This window comes from Larus michahellis, chromosome 2 (genome assembly GCF_964199755.1).
Source record: "Larus michahellis chromosome 2, bLarMic1.1, whole genome shotgun sequence".
Lineage (NCBI taxonomy): Eukaryota > Metazoa > Chordata > Aves > Charadriiformes > Laridae > Larus > Larus michahellis.
Genome location: NC_133897.1, coordinates 11,102,391 through 11,125,931, shown reverse-complemented (window position 1 = coordinate 11,125,931; position 23,541 = coordinate 11,102,391). Strand labels below are relative to the sequence as shown.

Below are 23,541 nucleotides of genomic sequence, written 5' to 3'. Positions count from 1 at the left end.
TGGTCAATAGTGTTAAAAATTGTCACTGTTAAAAAAATAATTGAAATATATTCTGTATTCGTGAAACATACATAGGTAAAGGGTGGTTATTTTTGTTATTAATACTTAAAACTCCTCTATCGATGCACATCAACTTCTCTATATTATTTAGGAGAATATTTTTGATAATGGGTTTCTCAAGCTTTGCAAGGAAACATTTACAGTAGATAAATGTTTTCGATTTCTACAGTTTTAATTCATATAAACTGGTTTTGTTCATACTTCAAGAACAGAACCATTAAATTGACACCACACTTTGAAAATTTCTCTCTGTAGCCATGGCATCGTCAGTAGGACTGGTTTAATGCTGAAGTATTTTGAAGCTTGTATACATGTGTTTCTTACAAAGGTATGGCTGTGGAAAGAAAAAATAAAATTGATTGTTGACCCAACAGGCCTCTCCAGGCCTGTATTTACATGTGATGAATAAATGATAGCTGTCTTGGGATGGGATAAGTCAATCTCTGGTGATGCCTATTTACTTCTCTTGACTAGTGAGGGACCCTTGACTGATTTCTTAGTTGAGACAGCAAAGTTAGTAGAGATGGATCCCACCATCAACAAAAAAGCTCCAGAGAAATACAAAAGTGTTATTGCCTATATCCCAAACTCCTTTACTACAATTTAAGTATCACATTTTAGAACAGCAGTGTGCTCATTTTAAAGGACATTTAAGGGAAAACGTACAATTGAGCAGCTATTTATTAAATAAGTAAAAATAAATCAATGCAAGCAGTCAGGCAGAAAGATTGCGTTGAAAATGCATACCTAATCTATGCAAACTAACAGCTACGTGAGGTCCTGCTGTATCAGGTCTTTGCTGCTTTATCCTTGAACATTATCTGACCACGGGACATTAGGGACATGGCAGGAAGATGGTTTAGAGAGGGGAAAGTGATGCTGTTTTAGTGAATGAGTGTGAAAAAATATAAGAGCTCTTGCCAGCTTCTCAAGTATGGGCCAGTTTTTCTCTTATGGCAACATGCAGTTCTGCTATTTGCCTGAGAAATGTATTTTTTGAACAGAATTAAAGACAAACAGAGGTGGAAAATTCCTTGATTGTGTGTGTGGAGATTTGGCTGTCTTGTACCAAAAACTATGAGAATGCAAAGGTGCATTGGGAGTGGAGAGCACGACCTGAATTTCCATCTGCTGGTTTTATTGGCTAGGGCAGGTTGTGAAGGATGTGTGCCCACAAAATTGCTGGAGATGCAAACAATATTTTAAATTACTCCAGGCAGCAAGGTACTGCATCTGAACAGATTGAAAGCTGAAATGTTGATATCAGAAATTAAATTAATGCATGTGAGATTGAAACAATATCTAATTAAAATCATTTGAAAAATGACTTGAAAATTGAATATGACATAATATTTAGCAGGCTGTCGCTGGTACAGCTATGCAGCTTTGACTTTTTTGCAACCATTTTCATTCCAGGCCTGGCTGCCAGTTAACTAGAAATTACACATGAAGCAACTATCTCATGCCATCACCCAGTAAAGATTGGAAGACAAAATACCTTTTGCCCGCAGCCCGTGTACTTGTCCCTCACTAATTGAATTGCAAAATTTAGCAAAGGAACCCTTCTTCTCCTTGTGTTTGTCCATTTGAGTTAGTAATTTTTGTTTCAAGCTGGAGCATTTTGAATGCTCACGTTGTGTTTTTGACTAATTTACTTGCAGTCTGATGCTACTCCTGCCCAGCGAGAGGAATTACAGATGCACAGGCTGGAGCCCCTGGAAGAAGTGCCCAGGGCTGGGCACAGGGTGGCCACGCACCACCCTGTAGACGTGCGCCAACATCAGGGAGGGTTTATTTATATTCCAGAAGGTCTATTCTTCTGAACGTGGTCATACCCAAGTATCTAATTCAAAGTTCATTAAAGTACTTTTTCATTACTTCCAACAAAGGAAAGTGAATGAGGTGGGAAAAACCTACGTAACATTGGGTTGTTGGGTAGGGATAAGACTTAGAGGGCGCTGAACCAACAGTGTGGTTTTGATTTTCCTCTGTCCCGTTCTCATTTAGTGGTGTGAGTGCCTCAGTGGTTTCAGGAGGTGCAGGTTTACTCTGGGTCTGTGTTCTTCTCAACAGGGAGAGAGACCAAATATCATGGGAACCCATTTTCATGCAATGGCAAGGGACAAAGGTTTTAGTATCCGCTGTGTATTTGCATTGCATAGTGCATGGGTCTGCCAAACATAAAGGCAGTCTTTCTGGTCCAACCTATGAAAAAGCTTTCCATATAATCGCGGGGTTCTTTGTAGGGGAGAAGAAAGCGAAGACTGACTTGATGTGAATGAATGCAACATCTGCTTGTCTTAGATTTGGGAAACTTGTTAAAAAGTTAAAAATGGTAATAAACACTTACCATCTCTTTGGATTTCCCTTCCTTCTTTTTCCTTTCCTTTCCTCAAAGAGGGGAAAATCATTGAAATTCTTCTCAATGTGGTTCTATGAAAGGAGCTTTGCAACAAGCTGATGGGAAGAAGATGGTTGTTGTAGAATTCATCTGACAGCCTACAGTAAATCTGAATTAATTGCCCTCCATCACTTTATTGACTGGAGGTCTAGTCAATGTAGTTAGTGAGTCTAGGGCATGAATTGTCTCATTCTAAAACGGGCATGTAATAGAGGTCAGGGGAATCATATGTCTGTAAGTACTTTTTCTTTTCTACATTTAATTAAATGCAGCACACCCTCAAAGTCAGATTCACAGCAGAAAAATAAGGTTTCTTTGTGAGTGGCACCATCTTCCCACAAATAATTTTCATATATAAGGATGGTTTCTTCTCTGGAGCAGGTAAATCCTGCAGCAGCGCGGGAGGCAGACCCAGGAGGTCTCCTGCAGAAACCCTTCCCTGGTTGCGCTTGTGCCAGTGTGTGCCCCCGTGAGTGAGCCGGAGGGTGCAGTTGCGCTTGGCAACCTGCTTTATAGCAAACCTGTGTAAACCACTCATTTCTCAGGGCTTCCTTCTTCCAGAATTGTTATAATGAGACTGGAGGTCTGCTCGAAGCCCCGTGTAACTTGTTCCTCCTAATAACCCACGGACTCTAAGGTTAAACCTGCCGACTACAAAACTAGACACTCAAATTCCTGACTCTGCCAATGACAGATAACTCTGCTGAAGGAAAGAAATGTTAGCCCTCAGAAAACACATCAGACCTCCCTCAGGTTAGTGAAGACTATGAACAGTGACAATCCCTACCCTTAAACACTCAGTAACACCCTCATCGTGCTCTCTAATAGAGCAAAGCCATTAAGATGTCCCCATTGTAATTTAGATCACAGAAGAGACTTCCACAGATACTTTCAGGTTAAAATAACTGGTATACAGAGAGTAGGCAAAATTATTCCACTGTAGCTACGTGCTTAATTATATGGAATACTGCATAAATTGTCAAGTGCAAAGAATTATTCTGATAAATTAAAATACTAATTAAATAGGCTATTGCAGAATTTTGAGAACATTATAGGGCTCCGCTTCTTCAGGTAATTTGCATATCCTTCATCTAGTGAATTTAATTTAAAGGCCTCCTTTTTTGTGTGTTTGGAAGCCCTTTTTGTTTCAGTGGAAGATTAAAAAAGGGATTTATATGTTGCTAACTGGGTAAGGTTGGGGGTTTTTCGCTTTTTTTTGAATAGCTGTTTTTATTATGCCTCTTCGCTGATGAGTTTGTCAGTTCCCCACTAGCGTTTCTGGACTTTTAAACTGTGGCTGTAAAAAATCAACTTTGATGGAATGTGTAATATACCATGTTACCCAGAATTATAATTTCCAGTTCATAAAATTTGCAACAGAAACATCATCTGCTGTGTATTTGTATTGGAATAAAAGCTAGAAGGTAATACACTAAAATACTTTTTAAAAATTTAGGCCAATTTTCAAACGATTAGAGGCTTGTTCTTAATATTTGAATTTATTTTCCCACCACTTCTTCCTCGTCTATCTATAGGCTATCGACCATGTTTTATTGTCTCAAAATCCTCAATTATAGTTAAGAAGTTATGTTCACTGTTCGGCAGCTTGAAGCAGCTGCCTGATGTGCAGTTGGTGCTTCAGCACCAGCACCACTCTTTTTCACAGAGTTTCTTCACCTTCCTGAACTGCTCGTGGAGTTCAAGGTTAGCTAAAATATGCTCCGGTACATGCCTGGAGTGAGCGCGCCGGAGACTGTCTGCTGCGTCTCTCTCCGCAATCTGACAGTGCCCGAGCTTGACCATTTTCAGGTTATGATTTAATCAATAACACCTTGTGCCTTCATACCTCCTAATTTTGGCAGGGTTTGCGTTAGCATGGCTGTCAGAGCTGTCCTTTGTGTTTAGCCAGTATCAAGGGGAAAAGGGGGAGGGGGTGTTAAGTAAACTTTTTTTTCTGTTTTTTAATATCAAAGCTTCAATAATTAAAGTCTTCAGGAAACCTATAAAAAGGAGGTCAAATATGTAATTGTAATTATAAAACTCAGCAAGTCAGCAGACCCAATATTTTCTATTAACTGTTCATGTGGTAGGAAATTACATGTTGGGATTTAGGGCTTGTTGTTTACTTACGCCCATTTATTTTGCAGCCACTCTGCTGTGCAATTTTCTTTATCCTAAGCTACCAAAGAATTATTTGTTGGACCATTCAGTTTCTTTGAAAGAGGCCGTGGAGCTTTCTGGTTTTATAAATCTAAATTTTTGCATTTGGTGGAAATCTGCCTTTAATGTATATGCTTGGTGTGAGGGGGGCAGTGTGGTAGCGTGGCACACCTTTGCAAGAAAATGGCACATCCAAAAGGGAGAATGGTGTAATGTGACGTGGCAAGTCATCAGCCATCAGTGAAACAACATAGTCCAGAGTCCATCTCAAGGCTGAAAATCAAGTTTGTTGGCAAAGATTTACTTATTTTTTGGAAATTCATACTACACAACATATACAACACAGTGAAAACATATAGTCCAGGCAACCCTCCTTCTCTTGTGGTCCCTCTGACTCTGGGTGGAATAAATAAGTCTGTGAATGTGTAAAGTATGGCATAAGTATTAATTAAGTGAGTATTGTATGCAGTTTTTAAGCTGCATTCAGCAAAACATGATTTTAAGCTTTCATCGCTCGGGCCTTCATGTTCCTATCTGCTTATTTGGTGGCATCTTGAAAAGAAGCAAAAATAAAGTTGTGTGGGTCTAACAGGTGGACAGAAATTTCCTCTCTATTTAAATCATCGTCAATATTCATCCCTCGCTGAAGGCAGGCAGAAAAGTTTCTCTGTGTTAGAACTGCTTGAGGTTTCACTTCTTGAGTCTTTGCACTTACAAACTCTTACCAGAATCTTTCCACATTTTGGATAGATGAGGTGAGATTGAGCCCTAATGACACGGCTCACCTCTGAAATAAATGTGAGTCATTTTGTTGCACTTCGGACAAACTAAATAAAGTATCAGTTCACAACAATATTGCTTCTGCGAATTGTCTGCCGCAGTCTGAACTGTTTTGAATATGTTTTGAACTGCAACAATTAAAGAGTATTTTTCACAAATGAAAGATAAAGCTATTAATTCCTTTCAGCATTTTAGTGTAAATTTACAGAGTTACAATGTGTTCCAGCACACCTCTTGTCCTTTCTGGTAGGAATGTTTCCTTTAGGCAACTTAAATTGAGAATCTGAATCCAAATCGTGTCTGCAATCAAAGGACAGAGTTAGGTGCCTGCAGATGTGTGTAAGATACGTGGGATGACTCATCATATTAAATGTCCATCCCTTTCCGTTGACTGCAGAGAGAACCTAGATGACTCATTTGGATTACATAGTCAATGACTAGACGGCTACAGGGAGGAGAGTTTAACAAGCCTGCAAGGCTTCATTTCGACTCATAAATCAAGCCAGGTGCCTGGGTTTTGGAAAACCGTCACAGTTTGCATCTAGAAGGTTAAAGTCTTCCCATCCAAGACGGGATGACCTTACCCATACCCACAGCTGGGAATAGTCTCATCCTTGCGCTGTCCCCAGAACTGTGGTTAGGCGTTGTTTTGTGAGAATACCCGTGGGCAAAAGCCAAAATGTGAAGACCACAGTAATGGTAAGAAAGTGCTCAAGTTCATGCCCCGGGCACGTTTGTGTTGTAAGTATAGATGTAGTCTTAGTGGTTACTAGCTTTATTTTGCATTTGGCTTTTTCATGCTGGATTACTTTATTTTTGTTTTGAATGCTTCTACTGATATAGAAGCTGATAAATAGGAAAAAAAATAAATTTCAAAAAAGACAACACAGTGCATTGCATCCCGATGTTGTGAAATAAACTATTTATCTTGCCTGCTGGGTAAGAGTCACCTGTATTTGTTGTGAAATGTCCTACACTGCGACAGTGCTATTGGAATGGTAAGGTGCTGCCCTGCTCTCCGCTGCAGGGAAGACAGTGGGAGGTTTCCACTGAAGAGAAGTTCCAAAACGTATTGTGTATATGTGTTAAAAGTATGTGATACTGTGTGTACAAGGGAACTAGAATGAGTTTGCCTTTCTTTTTCACGTAATAATGAATAATTAATGGCTTACCTACGCATTCAAAAAACTGACTAGCGGAGTTGCTATCAGGGAAAGGTATTCCATAGAAGGAATCGGTAGGAACTGTCATGAATTTATTGATGTAGGAAAGAAGGTTGGTTATATTGTAAATGGTGCAAAATCATGCGTATTCCAGCTTTCCTGTAACTCTTTCCATCTTGATTTTCCTTACAGACATAAACAAAGAGAAGCTTGAAAAAACAACTGGACTGAAAATTCTGCAGACTGGTGTGGGGGAGGTAAGTGGCTTGGGGGCATTTTACACTCTCAAAAACATTTTAATTGTTGGGGTTTTTTAAGAAATCCTGGAGCTCATGAATGTTTGTGAGCTACCAGTCTGATAGTGCTAAGGGCCTTTTTATGATACAGTTGCATCTGTCAAAATACAATCTGCTGCACAAATAGCACCGTATCCCACAGAGAAAGAAATACCATCCTTATGAGAAAAGTGCAGCCGGCTTTAAGAAATGCAGTTTTTTGCTTTGTTGTATCACAGAAACAAAATCCCCAAAGATGAGCACAACTGAAGTCGTCATATTATTCCCCTTGGTTTTGATGGAGTGCTATCTCATCTGGATCAATGAAAGTTTAAATTTGGGGTAAAGAGTCTTCAGATGTTACAGCGAATCTGCCAGTGAATGACTTGCTTATTTTGGATGTAACTCGAAACATAAACAAAACATGCGTCTGTTATTATGGTGATATCACTAAGCAAAAACTCCACTAAGCAGTTCATCATTTATTAATAAAGATGATGCTATCTGTTAAGAACCTTGTATGAACTACAGTTGATTGCTAATTCTAGTGCTAATTTTGTGTACACATTTATCTTTTTTTTACTTTTCATTTAAGTAATTTTGCTAGTGGTGAATGCTCACAGGGCTAGACAAATGCCTTTTTCTTGTGATTACATTATTCTCAGTATTAAGAATAATTAATTACTAACTTGTAATATACTGAAGGAATTTGCTTTTTTTTTCTTGTTTTTACTGATTTTCATTTTTTGTATTTCTAATTGTTATCAGTTCATGCCTAAGAACTTAACTTGCCAGGATTTATGAGGTTCTTTGTGTAACTTTTTTCACACTGTTAAAGGACTTGGTCCTGAAGAGGTACCAACACTGAGACCTGTTGAGACGCTCAGGGCCAAAGCTGTAAGAATTAGAATTTGGAAACAAACACAGGTGAAATCGTCAGATAATGGAAGCCAGCACCTCTCCTTAGCTGGAGCCAATTTAACTAGTTGAGGTTCTCAAGGGGGTATCGCCTCAAGACCTGGGAAGTGTATCCTGGAGCATGGCTGTGCACCTCAGGCCGTCTCCTGACTTCAAGCCAGAGTGAAGCTTGTGTTTGTGCTATCTGCAGGCCCTGGTTTCTGCTAAATAACAGGAGAACCAGGACTGCGGCACAGACTATGGAAGGCACACTCAGTAAAATTTTACCCAGCAGGACTCCTCATGCTAGTGAAATACTTCCATGTATTTTGTCCGATTCCAGTCATGGAATGGTGTGCAGTTGGCTTCAAAGTCAGCTGGAAAATGAAAGCCCACTTCACTTCAAATGCTTACTGTTGAAGGACTTGTCATCTTATATGTGATCAGTGGAGAAAGAAAGCACTTTTGGATATTCGAAATGCAAGAAGTTGTCACCTGTTAAATGCATCATTTAAATCACATTGCAGTAATAGGGTTGTTGTAACCATGGCAGTCTAAGGACGTACTGGAGATACAGCATCAAGGACTTACTAGCTTTTTTAAGACCAGCTAATTGAACTGGAAAAAAATGGACAAGTTCTTAGGCTAGAGATCTGCCCAGTCTGGTTCTTGTGCTTGGGTTAGTAAAAGTCACTGCAGAGCTCACCTCCCATATATTTAGGCTATCGTCGCTTTTAAAAAAAACTGGTGGTACTATTTGGATTAATAAAGACTTTGACAGAAAGTTGTGCTTTACACTCTGCCAAATATATATTTTTAGAAAGCAAAAAGTGAAAATTAATCAACTGAAGGGAAGCAGGCATTTTGGCCTAAATACATTCCAGGTTACTTCTGAGATATGGTGATCAGCAGCGAAAGAGCCAAGTGGTTTGTAACATTAAGGTGATGGAAGAACATTTATTCAGCTGCGTATATATTTTGTTGGATGTGAATTCTTCCAGCTGTGTACATTCCCTTTCTAAGTCTTATCAGACATGATTGTGTACATAATGAATACATTTCTGCAGTCTCACCTACATGCAAAATAATGGAGTTCTGTAACCAGGCTGTTTCTGTTGATAGGGTATCAGATTCAGGCTATTTCAGGTTAAATCTGTGTTAATCCAGTTTTGCAGTTTGTTTTTGATTCACCTTGGTGTTTAACAGTGTTAAAATAGTAGAAAGTACATATTTTGACATGATGAAGGAAGCCTTTTGTTGAATAAGGATTTCTTTTTCTTCACACTGTGGGAATGGAATTATATGTAATGGTAACTGTAAATCAAAGTCGAGACGCTCAAATCACAAGTACTTAGAAAAAACTCTTTAGTTTCAGAATGAGGGATGGCCTTTTTGTTTGGACAGTAGGTCAGATTCGTGTCAAAGTTAATGGATATATAATCTCCACTTGCAGGACTGTAAAATAAAAAGGATTGATTTTGCATGGCAAGTTTCATATCTGAAAAGGCTCAAGAGAAACGTAGCTGAGATACTAGTGGCAAATGGAGCAGCTGTATAAACAAAGCAGGAGCGGTTCTAAGCTCAGCAATAATTCATGTGTGGCTCTGGACAGTGGAATCTGGTTTAGGTGTTGATGTATGACAACAGGATTTGTGCCTCAGTAAGAAATGTGTAGACACCAATGACTGCCCAGGCCTTGGGTGCAGTAGAAGGAAACCGTCTCTTTCTCTGTGGAGAAGAGAAATGCTTCTCAGAGCTCCTCAATCTCTCGCTTTCTCTCTCTGTCTCAAGAAAAGCATTTCAAAAGCAACAACAGATTATAAAATTCACACCAAGCTTACTGAGCCGTTCAGTCAAGTCTGGGGAGGGCTGATGAATTGCTTTTATGTCACTGCATAAACATGTGCTATGTAGTCATTAACAACACGGGTCTGGAGTCTAGCACAGCTACAATACAGTTCATCATCTTTATGTCATGTAAAAGATTTCCACAGCTTCAGTGAGTTTTTGGGATAGAGCTGAGGTTAGCTGCATTGTGTCAGCACAGGGGAGGCTCTGCTTTAGCAGGATTAAAAATGAGTTCCTAAACTGCCACGTCAGAAGCTGCTAATGTCTCAGGATGTTGACTTAAAAGTTCTATATGTTTCATGGGAAGGTTTGTATGATACAATGCAAAGAGTTGTCTGGACTGTGGGTAAGCAGATCAGGTCACTGTGGAACCACAGACCCTTACTGGTACTTCCACAACACGTCCACCTCATCTGACATGTACCGGCAGAATATTCAATGGTCCAGGGGTCCAGAAACCTGGATTGGAGTTTGATGTGCTGCGTATCACTCTTAAAGTGCTAATTATTTTGGCACCTATCCTGTTGTAAGAAGGCTATTATACCAGGAAGCCAGGAATAACTCTGCTGCAGAGCAAACCAGTGCGACACTGAAATCCTGAGGACGTGTGCATTGCTGTAGTACTGACTGCCTCTGGAATTATATTTACAAAGGTGTTTATTTTCTATTTGGAGTTTTCCAGCACCTATAACAGCTCTAAAACTCCTATATGGTAGCCCTCTGAGATTTTTTTGAGTCATTGTCGTGCATAATGTTTGTGCCACACAAAGTCATCATGAGCTTTTCACATCTTCTTGGTTATTCATATACAATGAAGCTCCTGTAGTCTTTGAGGTATTTTCTTTTGATCTCCCACACATGAAATAAATCTCTGAAGTCCTAGGTCATCTTCAGAAGTTCAAGAACCTCCTATAGTTGAGTGTATGAGAGGGTATGAATGTAAGTAAGTGTTGTGTTATCTATGTGTGTATTTCCATAATACCATAAGAGGCAGAGCACTGGTAAAAAACCTGACGAGCTAAACAACATTTAAGCAGGACCCGTAACTCCATTCTCCTACCTCCCAACTTGATGTGGACCATTGCTTTTTGCAGAAATGAGAGATGAATTTTTTGCTCTGCATGTCTGAGCACCCCTGCGAGATCTTGGGTACAGCATTTGGTCTCACACAGAGGGAAAGCCTCCTTAGCGGCAGCACGGCCCCCCCAACTCCTGCTGACTTCAGGGTCCAGCGGAGTTGGGGGTCCCAGTCCCACGCAAACGTTTGTCCAACTGGACTTGTAGCCAGGAGCTGCTCTCCAGCCCAAGGGAGCTCAGCAGGCACCACGAACCACAGGCCATGCAGAGGTCACTGAGTAACCTGGAATTCCTGCCATGTCCTTTAGGAACTCAACCACTTCTTTCTCTTCACGTAAGCGCTTTTGAATTGTTATAAAAATGCAATATTTTTCAGTTCAATTCCACGCTGAGCGTGGTTCAAGTCCAGCTCCAGTTTAAGAAAATTTCAAATAATGGTTCAATGCAGTTACTGTGGCATGGAAAAATAACGGTTTATCCAGCTTTTGGCTGAAATATGTTTTCAACAACAATTTCAGAATAAAGGGTCAGGCTTTCCAGTGGCTCAAGGAAGTGTAAAGATTCAAATCAGGTTTTGGAGGCTAAGAGGTTTTGGTTTGAATGACAAATTAACTGAGTCAAGGCCTGAAACAAACCGAGGCCAATGGCACTGTTACCGTCTTGAACTGGTAAAACAGCACCCACTCGGGAATACATTATTTTAAATGAACTCTTTCAATTTCCCAGTAGGGCTGCACAAAATACACTCATCACTGGAATTTTAACTTTGTTTGTAGGCTTTGAATCATGGTTCTCATATAGCAGACATAAGAGTTAGAATAATTTTCTAAACCAAATGGAAATAACCCAAAATATATGCAAAATGAACACTTTGCTGTATCTCTAGATATTCTGAAATAGAGCAGTGATATTTTGACACGTTTCAGGATATTCTCATTTATAGATATTTTTATAGATGTAGAATTATGTTCATGTTGCATAAAATGATATTACTACAATAAAGAAATCTGCATTTCAAAATTCTAGTGAAGCCAGAGGACATGTTAAGACAGACTTTCCAGTGATGTGCAAACCTCTTGGAGGCAGGAGTCAGATTTCAAACTCATCTTCCTTAATGTTGACAAATTTTGTCATTAATGTCTGTGTACCTAGATTTTACCGAGAATGATATTGGAAATCCATAAAGAATTGGAGTGAGCGCAGAACTTAACAAATCATTTGCAATTCCTGAAGAATAAGGTGTCGGCTTTTTTCTGATCGTCTCTGACTGCTAGGCAGATTGCTAAGGGTTGGCTTTTGGCTTGTACAGGCCAAATTAGCCTGGGATCTGCACCAGCTCCCTTTCTTACAGTGACATCTTGGCAACCAGCAAAAGCTCCATATCCCAGTACCTGGTACACTGGGATAGGAAGGGATGCTCTACCCAAGATCACTTAGATCTTGTACTTAGATCAGTATCGGTAGCTCTGATACTGGCCGTGGTGTGGGAGCAGCAGCTGCGCGTGCATAAATACCCAAGTTTTAGCCCAAGTCACAGGTAAGTTTTTCAACTTCTGTTAAAACCCACCCTCCTCTTACCAGAAGTAATTAGGCTGAAGCCGAGCACAGGTGCCTATGAGGGAATACACGCCTGCATTACAGTGTTAAGCATTCCTGGATCAGGGGACACCCCTGGGAGGGAGGGCTTTTTCCGTGATTCTGCTTTCAACATCTTTTCCTACAAAACCCATGGCTTGGAGATCAACACATTCATTTTTTCCGGTTAAGTGAGAGCTGGGATCGGAGATCCTGCAGACGGCTCTTGCTGTTGGCGTTTGCCGATCGCTGCGGCTGTGGTGATTAGCAGTTGAACAGAGACTGCCAGGAGGAGAGTGTTTTGGAGCAATACATTGCTATGGACAAGGCACGCGTCAGGTGCCTTGCTTTAAGGCATGTAACTTTAAAGCTATATATACAAACAAGAAAAATAATCATTAAATGAAAAACTTTAAGGAGTGCAATCCTAGAAATATTCTTGGGGAAGGCACAACGGGGAAGATTTACTTTATCTCCCATGCACAGATTCTGAAGCTGTGTAACGCTTAACAATTCATAGATTATATTTTACATAGAACGCTACTAGTAATATCCTACTTTCATGGGGTTTTACTGACAGTGAATAATATCTCACTCTTACAGTTTTGTGGGTATACATGTATAGTAAAGTGATGCTAATCAGAAGTTAGTCACACAGTAGTATTTAGAAGTAATGCTTCAAGAGCTTTAAGGAATAAAGCTAAACAGAACATTAAATTTCTCCAAAGAGAACGATGGAACTCTATGGCTCATTTATTTAAGATCTTGTATGTTTTTGCAAAATGCATTTTAGCTAATATTTAGAGATACTGTTAATGCTATTTATTAACTATTCATTATGGTACATAGCCCACTAGAGGGCTGCTTTTCATATAAATTGCATCCAGAGTGTTAATAAACAGCAAAATAAAAACAAAAAATATGCAGCATGAATATGTATATTATTTTACCACATTATTTTGTCATATACCTTCTGTGACTGCCTGTTATACACAGAACATAGTAAAACAATATAAATCATGGTCCCAACTCTGCAAACATTTAGAATATGCTGAGTTTTAAGTATATACTTAGACTTTCCTTTTAAGCTACCGATAAGTTTAGAGTTAAAGAGATGCCTGGATGCTACTGAGACTGTCTTCTGTCACATATCACACTGTCTCTGGCTCTGGAGGGGCAAAGTTCCAATGTTTATCCCCTGTATTTGATTTGAATATTGCATAGCAGAGGTATTTTGACATCTGAATGACAGGTCACAGCTTCAGTTTGGAAATCAGGTGTCAGCAGTAATTTCTTTTCTTGTGCTCTGATTGTGACAACGCCCTCCACCTTCTTTACAAATTTTTAAAGAACACGACAAGGAAATGAGGAGATTATAATGTTAAGAAAAATACAACAAACCTGATTTTCACAGACAACTATCAGTGTATATTGATTTATGTTTTCCTCCCGAAACAGTATAAAAAGCACAAGTATTCAAGTGTCATGTTGGTTCATGAATTCCTTTACAGTAGCACTGTGTGATTTAAAGGAGCAGAAGTGCCAAGTGATGTGGCAGTTGCCATGGCAACTACAGCAATTCAATTTTTATTCAGTATCATGTAAAATGAAACAAGATACGGTTTGCCTTGTGGCTTCAGGAACTTACGCATCCTACCAGTGTTGTTCCTTTTTGTCTTTTTTAAACATTGTTCCGTTAAAAAAGTAGCATATGTTTGTTTTAAGGATTTGTTTTGGTTTTAGGCCGTGTCATGCCATTGTTTTTCAAGCAGTTTCCCTTACAGACCGTTATAGATCTGTAGAGAAATGAGATTTAGATACTAGCACCGACTACATAAAGCAAACTGCAGGGTAATTCTGCTTAAAAATCAGTGTTATTATCTACCCTGTGATTTGGCAGCCTGCATTTTATATATTCATAAAGGAGATATGCAGGATCTTTACGTAGGAGAATGTGATTGTTTGTGCTAGGTATCTTACTGATTCATGAAATTCAGGATCCTCCCTCTACCAGCAGCCAGTTCATTATGACTCAAAGGAAAACAAAACCTTCAGTGGTGTAATGGGTTGGCTGGGGAAGCTGTAGGTTAAGATTAAATTCTCTTTAATTGCCTGAAGTTTGAGTGATAGAGCTGGTCAGAAATTGTGAGAAGGGAGATTCTTCCACCTCCAGAGGCAAGAGCTTGACCCTGGCAGGAACACGTGGATTTCAAGCAATTTCAAACACAGATTTAACTATTTGAGGAGAGGAAGAGGTGGCAGATCCCAGTCCCTCAGCCCTCTCTCTAGCAGTCCCTGGGCAGCAAATGTTCCCCTCCAGGTCAACATGGAAAGCCACTCACCAGGACCTCTGCTCCTGTTCTGTAAGCAAAGGAGAGTAAGTCTCTTGGTCTAAGATCCAAGCTGTGAGACATCCAACCTTTATGAATCCCCGGCATCGGGGGCCTTATAGTAATGTCAGCGTTAGTAAAATAAAACAAGAACAGGGCACAGAGCCTCTCACGGTCCCACGTTCGTCTGCACTGTTAAAATGTTGGCATGGCCACTCACGTGGTGTCCTGCACCAACTGGTACCCTTCTGGGCTGTTTTGCTTCTAAGTCTAAACAAGATCCAGGCCAGCGACCATCCATACCAGGCAGCTTCATCTTGGTCTGCTTTGGAGCACAGGTGGGAAGGCAAGTGTTCTATTTGCCTTAGAATAAAAGCTTGATCTAGGGTAGCGACTTTTTTTTTCTACCTAGTTACAAGATAGATGTGCCATTTATCGTAGGGGTTTTAGTACTAGGCTGCAAACCTTAAGATCCGGTCCGCTTTCTGGGAAGGCTGAAGGTTTGGTAGCACATTTTCATTCATCCTGGCCAGAGTAGTTTCGCATCTGTACATCACTAAGTTTACATCCTTAGAGGTGACATCGCTGTAGCGCTGCTGCACGTCCATCGCTTCAGCATCCTCCAGAATGCAAGGCTTTATGTGCTCTGCTTATAAAATCATATTTTAGTCAGAATATTTTTAATGAGGTCCTAAATTTAAGCATTTTATTTCTTTTTTCCATGAATCAGCAAGATTTATCCTGATGAGATAGTTTAAAGATTTAGTTAGGCAGATGTTTGAGTTGCTTTGAGTAAGATTAGTTCTAGTTTTTGTTTGCACTTTGACTGGTATCAAAGGGAAAAGTTGGGGTTTTTTAATAGAATTGCAAACCTACTTAACTGAATTTGTAGTTCAAAAGTTAGGTAGAAAGAGCAATGTAACGGCTCACGCACTGTAAAATGTCACTGATAGGTCTCCATTTTCACTTTGGTACATGTAGGTATCTCTGATTTGCATTGCTGGGCATTAGGCACAAGCATCGAGGAGATAACTGATCCTTTATAGCTGTATATTGCAGCTCCAGCAAAATACCCATTTCAGTGAAGAATTATATGTGTCTATGTACTGCGTGCCAAGACCTGGATAGGGCGTGAGCACAGCACTTTGGCACGCATGAAAACAGCCCGTTGGGTCAGTATGACTGCTTTTAGCGCTACGGATAGATCTGTCTTGGAGCGGTTTTTCAATGTGATCCGAGCATATCAAGTGTTTGAGTATCAGAACCTGTGACAGAGAAAAGGGAGATGATTCTCTGCCACGGGAAAATGGCCTGGTCCATTAATGCCCAAGGACCATTGCGCTGACAACGGTTCACCGTGCACTTTGCTCTTGCAAAGGGATTTCATTTTGCGAACTATTTATCTCTCTGGCTCTTTACCTTCAGCGGGTAGAATAATGACTTCCTTTTACAAATGTCAGTGCTGGTTTTATGATACGGATTTCACTTGATTGTTAAACTGTTAATTTACAGATCTTTACTAAGTGAATGCAAACAAATTCTGGTCCTCAAAGCTCTGCTAATGCACAATGTTCGAATTTTAATTTCCAGTCCATCTTAGATTATGGTGATGAAAAACAATATTTAATCCCTCGTTAACACATGAATAAGCGGAAACTGTCATTTCCCACCAAACAATAACGGGATTATCTCAAGAACTGTCAGTTTATGTGAAAACATTATGTTGCCCAAATTTTCATAAAAATTAGCAGTGGGTAATATTCAAGATCAGAGCAATGGAAAGAGGGAAATCTGCATTCATGGTAATAAATATTCATATTTGTCTGCTCAGGAGATGAAAATCTAATCAAGGGGCTATTGATGCACTGGCTTTTTTTTTTTTTTTTTTTTTAAACCAAGATGTTTCATCTAAATTGGGTTTGATATGGAAATTAGTCTCACTCCAAGTCCTCCAGGCCATGAGCATGCTGGGATAACACTGGAGGTGTCCGGTACATCAGATGTTGCTGCTGGCATCTGCTTCTACAGACAACAAACACAATAAAATAAAATAAAAAATTGACAACATCTCAAGGGTCAAGCTCCCAGGGGCTTAGGGTGTTGTGGTGGCTTTCCCCCCCCCTAAACATTTTAATTTTATCCCAGTTAAATCCTCAGTACTGCAGGGTTAAAATTGTCGGCATTTTTTGCTTTTGTTGACAATTACCATAAATCAGAAGACACTCTGCATGAAGCTTAATGAAATATGTATGATCTAAAAATGGGAAGAAGATAAGTGCAGTATGTTGCTTTAGGGTTTTGTGTGTGTATCTACGTATCTGTGCGTGCATATGCACAACCTGGAGAGCTAACTTCTATTTTGTGTGCTGTGCACTGAATGGAAGAGCCAGGCAGTTACCAACTGGAGAACAAAATAGGTTCTTTACAATAAAAAATATATCACATGAATTAAATGTTTCATAGTTTATCCAAAAAGTGAGAGTAGTATGTTTTCTATATCAGCTAATATGTTCAATTAATATACTTATCTGTTAAAACAGTCTTGATACTGGTTTTGTCTACACCAGTACAAAAATCTGGTCCTCTAACATTGCATCCAAAAAGAAGTGTTTGCCTTGACGTACTTTTTTTTTGTGTATTATTATTATTGAACTCACTAGTTGTACAAAATCTCTTGTCCATCCGTGTACTTCTTGGGGGTTTTAAGACTTTTTTTAATGATATATATCATGAAAGTACTGAACTTACAAATAACCTCATATAGATAGATAGATAGATAGATAGATAGATAGATAGATAGATAGATGAGTACATACATTTGTGGGAGAGTGTTGTGTTTTATGAGATCTACCTAGCAGACTTTTGAGCTCTACTGGACAGTAGGCGGTTTCATCTAACTACTGATTGTGTGCACACACAAGCAATGGGTGACTCAGTCATTTTGAAACTCAAAATATCATCAACGAGTTTATTTAATTCCTGGAGAAACTGTGGTACAAAAAAGTACCTTTTTTAGATTGGGCACTGGACAAATATAACATTCAGCTATATTGTCTGTAGCAGGAGAGAAAGGAAAGATAAGCAGAGGCTGCTCTGAAAGAAAGGATGTTCTTACTGACCAAGAAAAGAGAACAGCTAGAATACAAATATTGCTTGTTGTGGAGGTTTCATCCTTTCGTTATCAAATCTATACCAAATGGAAATATGGAGATACGGCTTGTCCTATTTCATAATTCCAGTAATTTGTGCAATAAATCATTGAGAGGCAAATATAAGCAGCCTGCAGAGTGTGGTGTGCATGTATTGGCAGACCTGATATCTTTTACTGTACAATCTGTGCTGGCATCTTTGTCCAAAATGTTTTTCAGAGACTTTATCTTCCTAATCAACTCCTTTGCCAAGCTTAAAAAAAAAAAAAAAAAGGAACAGGAATGCATGTAGCATATATAGCAGATGGGTGTTCAGCAGCGTACAGGTGTCTGGCACGCAGGTGCCAGATAATGCCAGGTAGTTATGTATTTTCTGGGAAATCCCATTATTTGTTCTTAAAAGAAAGAGTTGCCCGTTCTTCTAGTGCTACCTGCTCTAGCAAGATGTACACCTGAGAGTATTAATGGCCCTTCTTAACTGTTACCCATTTGGCCAGAGTGGTGCTTAGACCAGAGCTGCCTTTTTTCTCTTTGCCTTTTCCCAAGACACTAAATCGACTCTGAGAAGTTCATCGTGTTCCGCAGCAGAACAGCAGTAGTCTGTGCTGAGGTTAGGCAACACTACTCGATCCAAGTTCTTTATTCACTTCACCTTCTTAACCATTTTGCTATTAATTTTAGCCTAAATAATAACTGTTTCATCATGGAGAGCATTGGGAATTCTTCATATATAACAAGTAACTTTGGCTACGATAGATTCATATTTGGGGAAAAAATCAAATCAGTTACAGTTACTGAAATTATTTGAGTTTGTCTTAAGTAGAGAGATGATGACGATCTATTGATTAGAGAAGCATTAAGCCATAATACACCTCAAGGCAGCATCTGGAGATAAGCCATGCAGTTGTATTTGTAAGCTATATATTCAATGCGGTGTGAGTACTCGCACTACTAACCTCTGCAACCTGTTTTAGCTGTTTAAGGTACTTTGTATTAAGTAATGTCCTTGCGTTCTTGATGCAGGTGAGGAAGATACTTCAGGTGCTTCGTGGCCTTCATCTGTGGTCTTGGGTCCCATTTGCAGTCATCTCCTCTTTCAGGGAGCTGCTGCTTCACACTATTGAAGTATCGCAGCCAGCTTCAGGATGTGTGCTCCGATTTTCCCTGCAAAAGTACCATGTGTGCACCTAGCAATGCTCAGCAGGATGCGGTTCCGTGTCCTGCAGAGCTTTTTGAAATTGTGGAGCACTTCTGGTTTCCCATTTGGATGAAATCAAGCCCTGATTTTTCGTGATAGAAGCACAATAACAGAGACCCAGAACAGAGTGGAAGCGTAGGTCCTCACGCAGAAAGAGGAAGACCCTGATTTTCTGCACTGCTCTTCTGTGTGTGCTAAACCTCATCAGCTGCACTGGTAGTACCCTCCTGAACTCTTTGATTTTAAGTAGATATTTTAATATTCCAGATATTTTATGAGAACCTGGGACAGGTAGGTGATAGTGTAGCTCCTGATTCATACCAAGATTCTTGTTCTGAGTCAAGCAGGTGAAAGCTTGAACTTTGTTTTCCCATGGCAGTGCTCTGACTACTGTAGGTGGTCGTAAAGCTTTCTGACGCCTGATCTTTAACCAAACAATCATGTCTTTGAAATGAAAAAAATTCCCCATTCAAAGTTTCACTAAAACTTTTGTGGATCTATGAAAAAAATCGTTCTCTAGCAAATTGATATTTCTCTGCATAAATCACTTAACTGAAAAAAGGCTGAGTAGTTTTGATTAGCAGGGGCATTACAGTAATGCTTTCTAGACAGGACTGGGATCTCACTGGGTACCTGCCCACACATAGAGTGAAAGGAAAACTGTGCCTTTGAGTGATTACAGATAATCACTCAAAAAGACAAGATTATAAAAGAAAGGCAATAAAAACTGACATTTTTCTTATTTTACACATAAGGATATGAATTATAAAGAAATTAAGTGAAATTGTCCAAATCTGAAAACAAGCCTGTGAGAAATGTGGGACTGGAGACTCAAAGCCCAATCCAGTGCCTGAACCAGATGCTCACCTTTCCTGACCATTAGTATGCAGTTCCAGGAGCATAGGGATGAAAGCTTATCTTCAGACTTGACTTAAGAAAATATTTTAATAATCCCAGCTATGAAATGCTAGGAGCTGATCTTGGATTTTACAATAAGAGACAAAGTGTTTGTGATACAGTATGGTATGTAAATTACATGCAAAGTATATTGGCTTGCAAATTTGAACGCTAAAAGGAAAATCATTCTTTTCTAAACCAGAGAAGAGAGTTTTTCACCCATAGAAGCCAGACTCTGCCAATAATTTCTTTAAAACAAATTGACAGGATTTCATTACATTTTAAAACATATTTGTCTTTTCATGCAAAATAATTTCCTCTCTTTTCTAAACAGGCTCAATTTCTTTACTTTGCTGATACCAAGTAGGCAAAAATGCTAAAAGTCTGTCAGATAACTAAGATCTTATGAGGATATAAAACAATTGATTAGTAATGTGTGAAATTTTGAATTGTCATTTTAAGACTTTGGTCTTTTGGTTTCAACAGTCGAAGCCTGGAGCAGATCCAGGTGTTGATTGTGACCTTGTCGGTCAGTAATATCCACAGTGGCTAATACCATGTTGTTATTGCTGTTTTGTACACGTTGGGCAATGAAATGTTCCTCTGTCTATTGCCATCGTGAACTTTGGAAACACTAATGGGCGGATACAGAGTATTTCAGGAATAGGTAATATCCACAGGGCATGACAAGGTGCACCTGGTTGTCTCTCTGGCTCACCAAGAACACAATGGTGCTATTAAGCACGTTTTGTTAGCTGTGACGAGAGCAGAGCAATAGTAGCTGTGCCTGCTGTCCTTTCTCTGGTTTACCTTTTTTCATTTTGAGCTTGAGTTCTGTGCCAGACTAATAGCCGATGGCAATGGGCTAGGGAAATGAAACTTTCGCTAAGATTAGGAAATGTGCAGAAAACAATGTGTGAAATCCTGATTTGACAAGGATGAACAGAATGGTGAGGGCACAGACATTTTGTGAAGTGAAACCGTATTTGTACCCAACGTGTCTAGAAAAAACCTGTAACAGCTGAGGTGGCAAAAGATCCCACCCAGGAGACAATGGAATGACATCCTCATTATACCAGTCAGAGAATAAAGGAGGTGTGGAGTTTATTCTGCCCTTTTCAATTGCTGGCAGCTTATATTAATTTATGGTAGTGGAGCGATGTGTGTGTTGTTGTGCTCTGGGGTGATTATCCTTGTGAGACTGTAAGTTCAACAGTTGTCATGCAATTTGGAGTTACAGACTGGCAATTTTCGTAATTGAATCTCGGGAAATAAACAAAATATGGTAACTTGATACATTTCAAGCAATTAAATTTCTGCTGAGATTTCTGCTTCATTCTGGGGATCCCAAATTTGCTCAGCCAAATTCTGTCTCTGATTAGGAATGCACATAACCCCCAAGAAGTGGAAGAAGGCAGCCACCTTGATTATATATGGTGGCACAACAATGCATTGTATTGGCACTTGCCCTTTAAAACATGGTCTTTCTAACCTGTCATGAGACCACAAGTCAGGAGAGCAGACTTTGAAAAACTGTATTGGCTGTGGCTTTTCTGGCTCAGGAGAGGTGGAATCACAGAATTCCACTGTTGTAAAATGATTTATTTGCAGGGAAGGAATTCAGTATTCCTACCTACCCCATTCAGGCTGTAAAGTTTTCAGAGCAAAGTCTCTTCCTTGCTTCATGCCCAAAATCCAATATCTTCATTATTAATTACCACAATGGAGCAGGTTCAGGGAACCATCAGGCTGGATTTCCTCATGCTAAATACCAAACAGATTAGCAAATATTCAGAGGTTTCCTGGGTCATTTTCCTGAGAAATTGAATGATATATGCAAGTTATTTCTTTGGTGCAATCCTGTTCATTTACAGAAACTGTACACTGGCTCTGTTTCATGGGACACTGGAGGAGCAGGCAGTTTCATAAGACTGGCTCTGGCTTTTTCCAGAGCCTTGAAAGGCTGGCTCACAGTTTCCAAGACTTCCCTGCACCCTTACCTGCTCCGGTGAGATGTGAGCCCACTGGTTATAAAAGTCTATTAGTAGCTAATGTTATCCACCCCTAACTTATTTGTACAGACACTTCACTGATTCATCTATGATAGGAGTGTAGTCAACGGAGCTCTATAATCAGCGGAGTCCAGCTATGATTGGAATTGCCTCCTATTTCCCATCACTGATTACAGGGATAGCCAAAGGCTGGGGCTGCATAGTTAAATGGGATTCAGTTTAAAAGCTTAGATTGAATAGGTTGGATCTCCACTAGATCCGAGGTGTCAAGATGATTCTGTCAGATAAATAACTAGGTAAATTTGGGATATCACCATCTGTAGTGTTGGCTGAAGATGTGAATGGTATAAATAATGTTCATTGAACTCCATATTGGTCTGATAAGCCTGACCTAGGGATTCCCAATCTTCAACCATTTGTGGCTATCCTTGACTGTCTGAGCACTGAGGCTGTGTTCATGGAGCGTGTGAGCACACTGAGCTTGAGCAGTTGGATAATAAAAGCCCAGCAGGTCTTCCAGCCCTTGTACACTTCTGAGGCCATATGAGGCCATTATTAGGCCTGTCCTACACTCTGTGTCCCCAGGACTAGGTTGAGGTGATTTCTTGAAATAGGGCTGCAAGGGATCCTGTTGTTGTAAGAATTTCCCTGGAAGGATGAAGTGAGACTGAGAGTGAGGGGAGATGAAAGCTCATATCAGGCTGGACCATGTTGTTCTGGGCCAGGCTGAATCTTGATGGCCTAGTGGGTAACTTGCCTTCCAGGGCCACTCTTTGAGATCCACTGGCCTATGCAGTGAATAGTCTGTAGTCTACATGAGTTTCATACTTGATCTCACTGGAGAAAGAGTCTCTTCTAGTAGCCTGAAGCTCTGTCTTTACAGACAATGAATTCCCTAATATTAACTTCTGAACACAGAAGATTTCATTCTTTTTCAGTTATTGTTGAAAAGTGGCATGAGGGTGGCCATGCTGACAGGGCACTTTGCAAGGAAAGAGGAAGGCGTATGCTGTAACTAAAGGATGTTTCCTTCTTTTCTTTTCTTTTCCTTTTTACTTTGTGTTAAAGATGTATGACTTCCCAGTCAGCGCAGCTTGCAGCACGCCTTTGTTTTCCAAATTAGAAAAACAAAACAAGCTGTTTCTCAATATAGTTGTCGGGCAGTTTTTTGCATCAAGCTGTGAGCAATGTATGCCATGGAAAGAGCCCTGGCTGATGCCAGCGGAGGAGATGTGTGATTGGGATACAAAAATAGCCATGCCACTTGGAGTGTATGCAAACAATTGTGTTTCTCTTCTGGTGGTGTAGAAACCCCTGGTGTGTTCCCTAACCTCAAAGCTAACTCAGAAGAAAAATATAATAATATTGTCATCTCTTATTTGGTTCTTTCCTTCATTGCTTGCTCACCCCTTCCTAGGGGATGATAGGTAGTCTCATGGTAGAGGACAGAGTGCTTACCATGAAGAAAATGTCCAGTTGCAAGTCTATACCCATAGGTAGATGCTGCAGTCTCCATAAACTCACACACAGGAGAGAAGCCGACTGGGCTGTGTCCACATCCAACGTGGAGCCTCATGTGGTTGAGCAGTTGTAGGTCATTTGGGTTGTCTGGATCAGCCAGAAGAGGGAGACAACTCACACGCGCTGTAAAAATCGTAAGTTTAGAAGGGTTAAATAGCTTTGAATTTATCTTAAGTCCTTTTAGAGAGTTTGCTTCAG

General features: G+C 39.9%; 1 protein-coding gene across 3 annotated transcripts in view; it reads left to right on the top strand.

Moving 5' to 3' along the window:
• Nucleotides 1-23,541, top strand: part of PTPRN2 (protein tyrosine phosphatase receptor type N2) — a 661,189-nt gene that overhangs the window by 413,802 nt on the left and 223,846 nt on the right. For all 3 annotated transcript variants that reach the window (XM_074574140.1, XM_074574141.1, XM_074574142.1), the window contains one exon: nucleotides 6,757-6,821. In XM_074574140.1, the coding sequence (XP_074430241.1) occupies nucleotides 6,757-6,821 (65 nt within the window). The remainder of the gene's footprint in view (nucleotides 1-6,756; nucleotides 6,822-23,541) is intronic.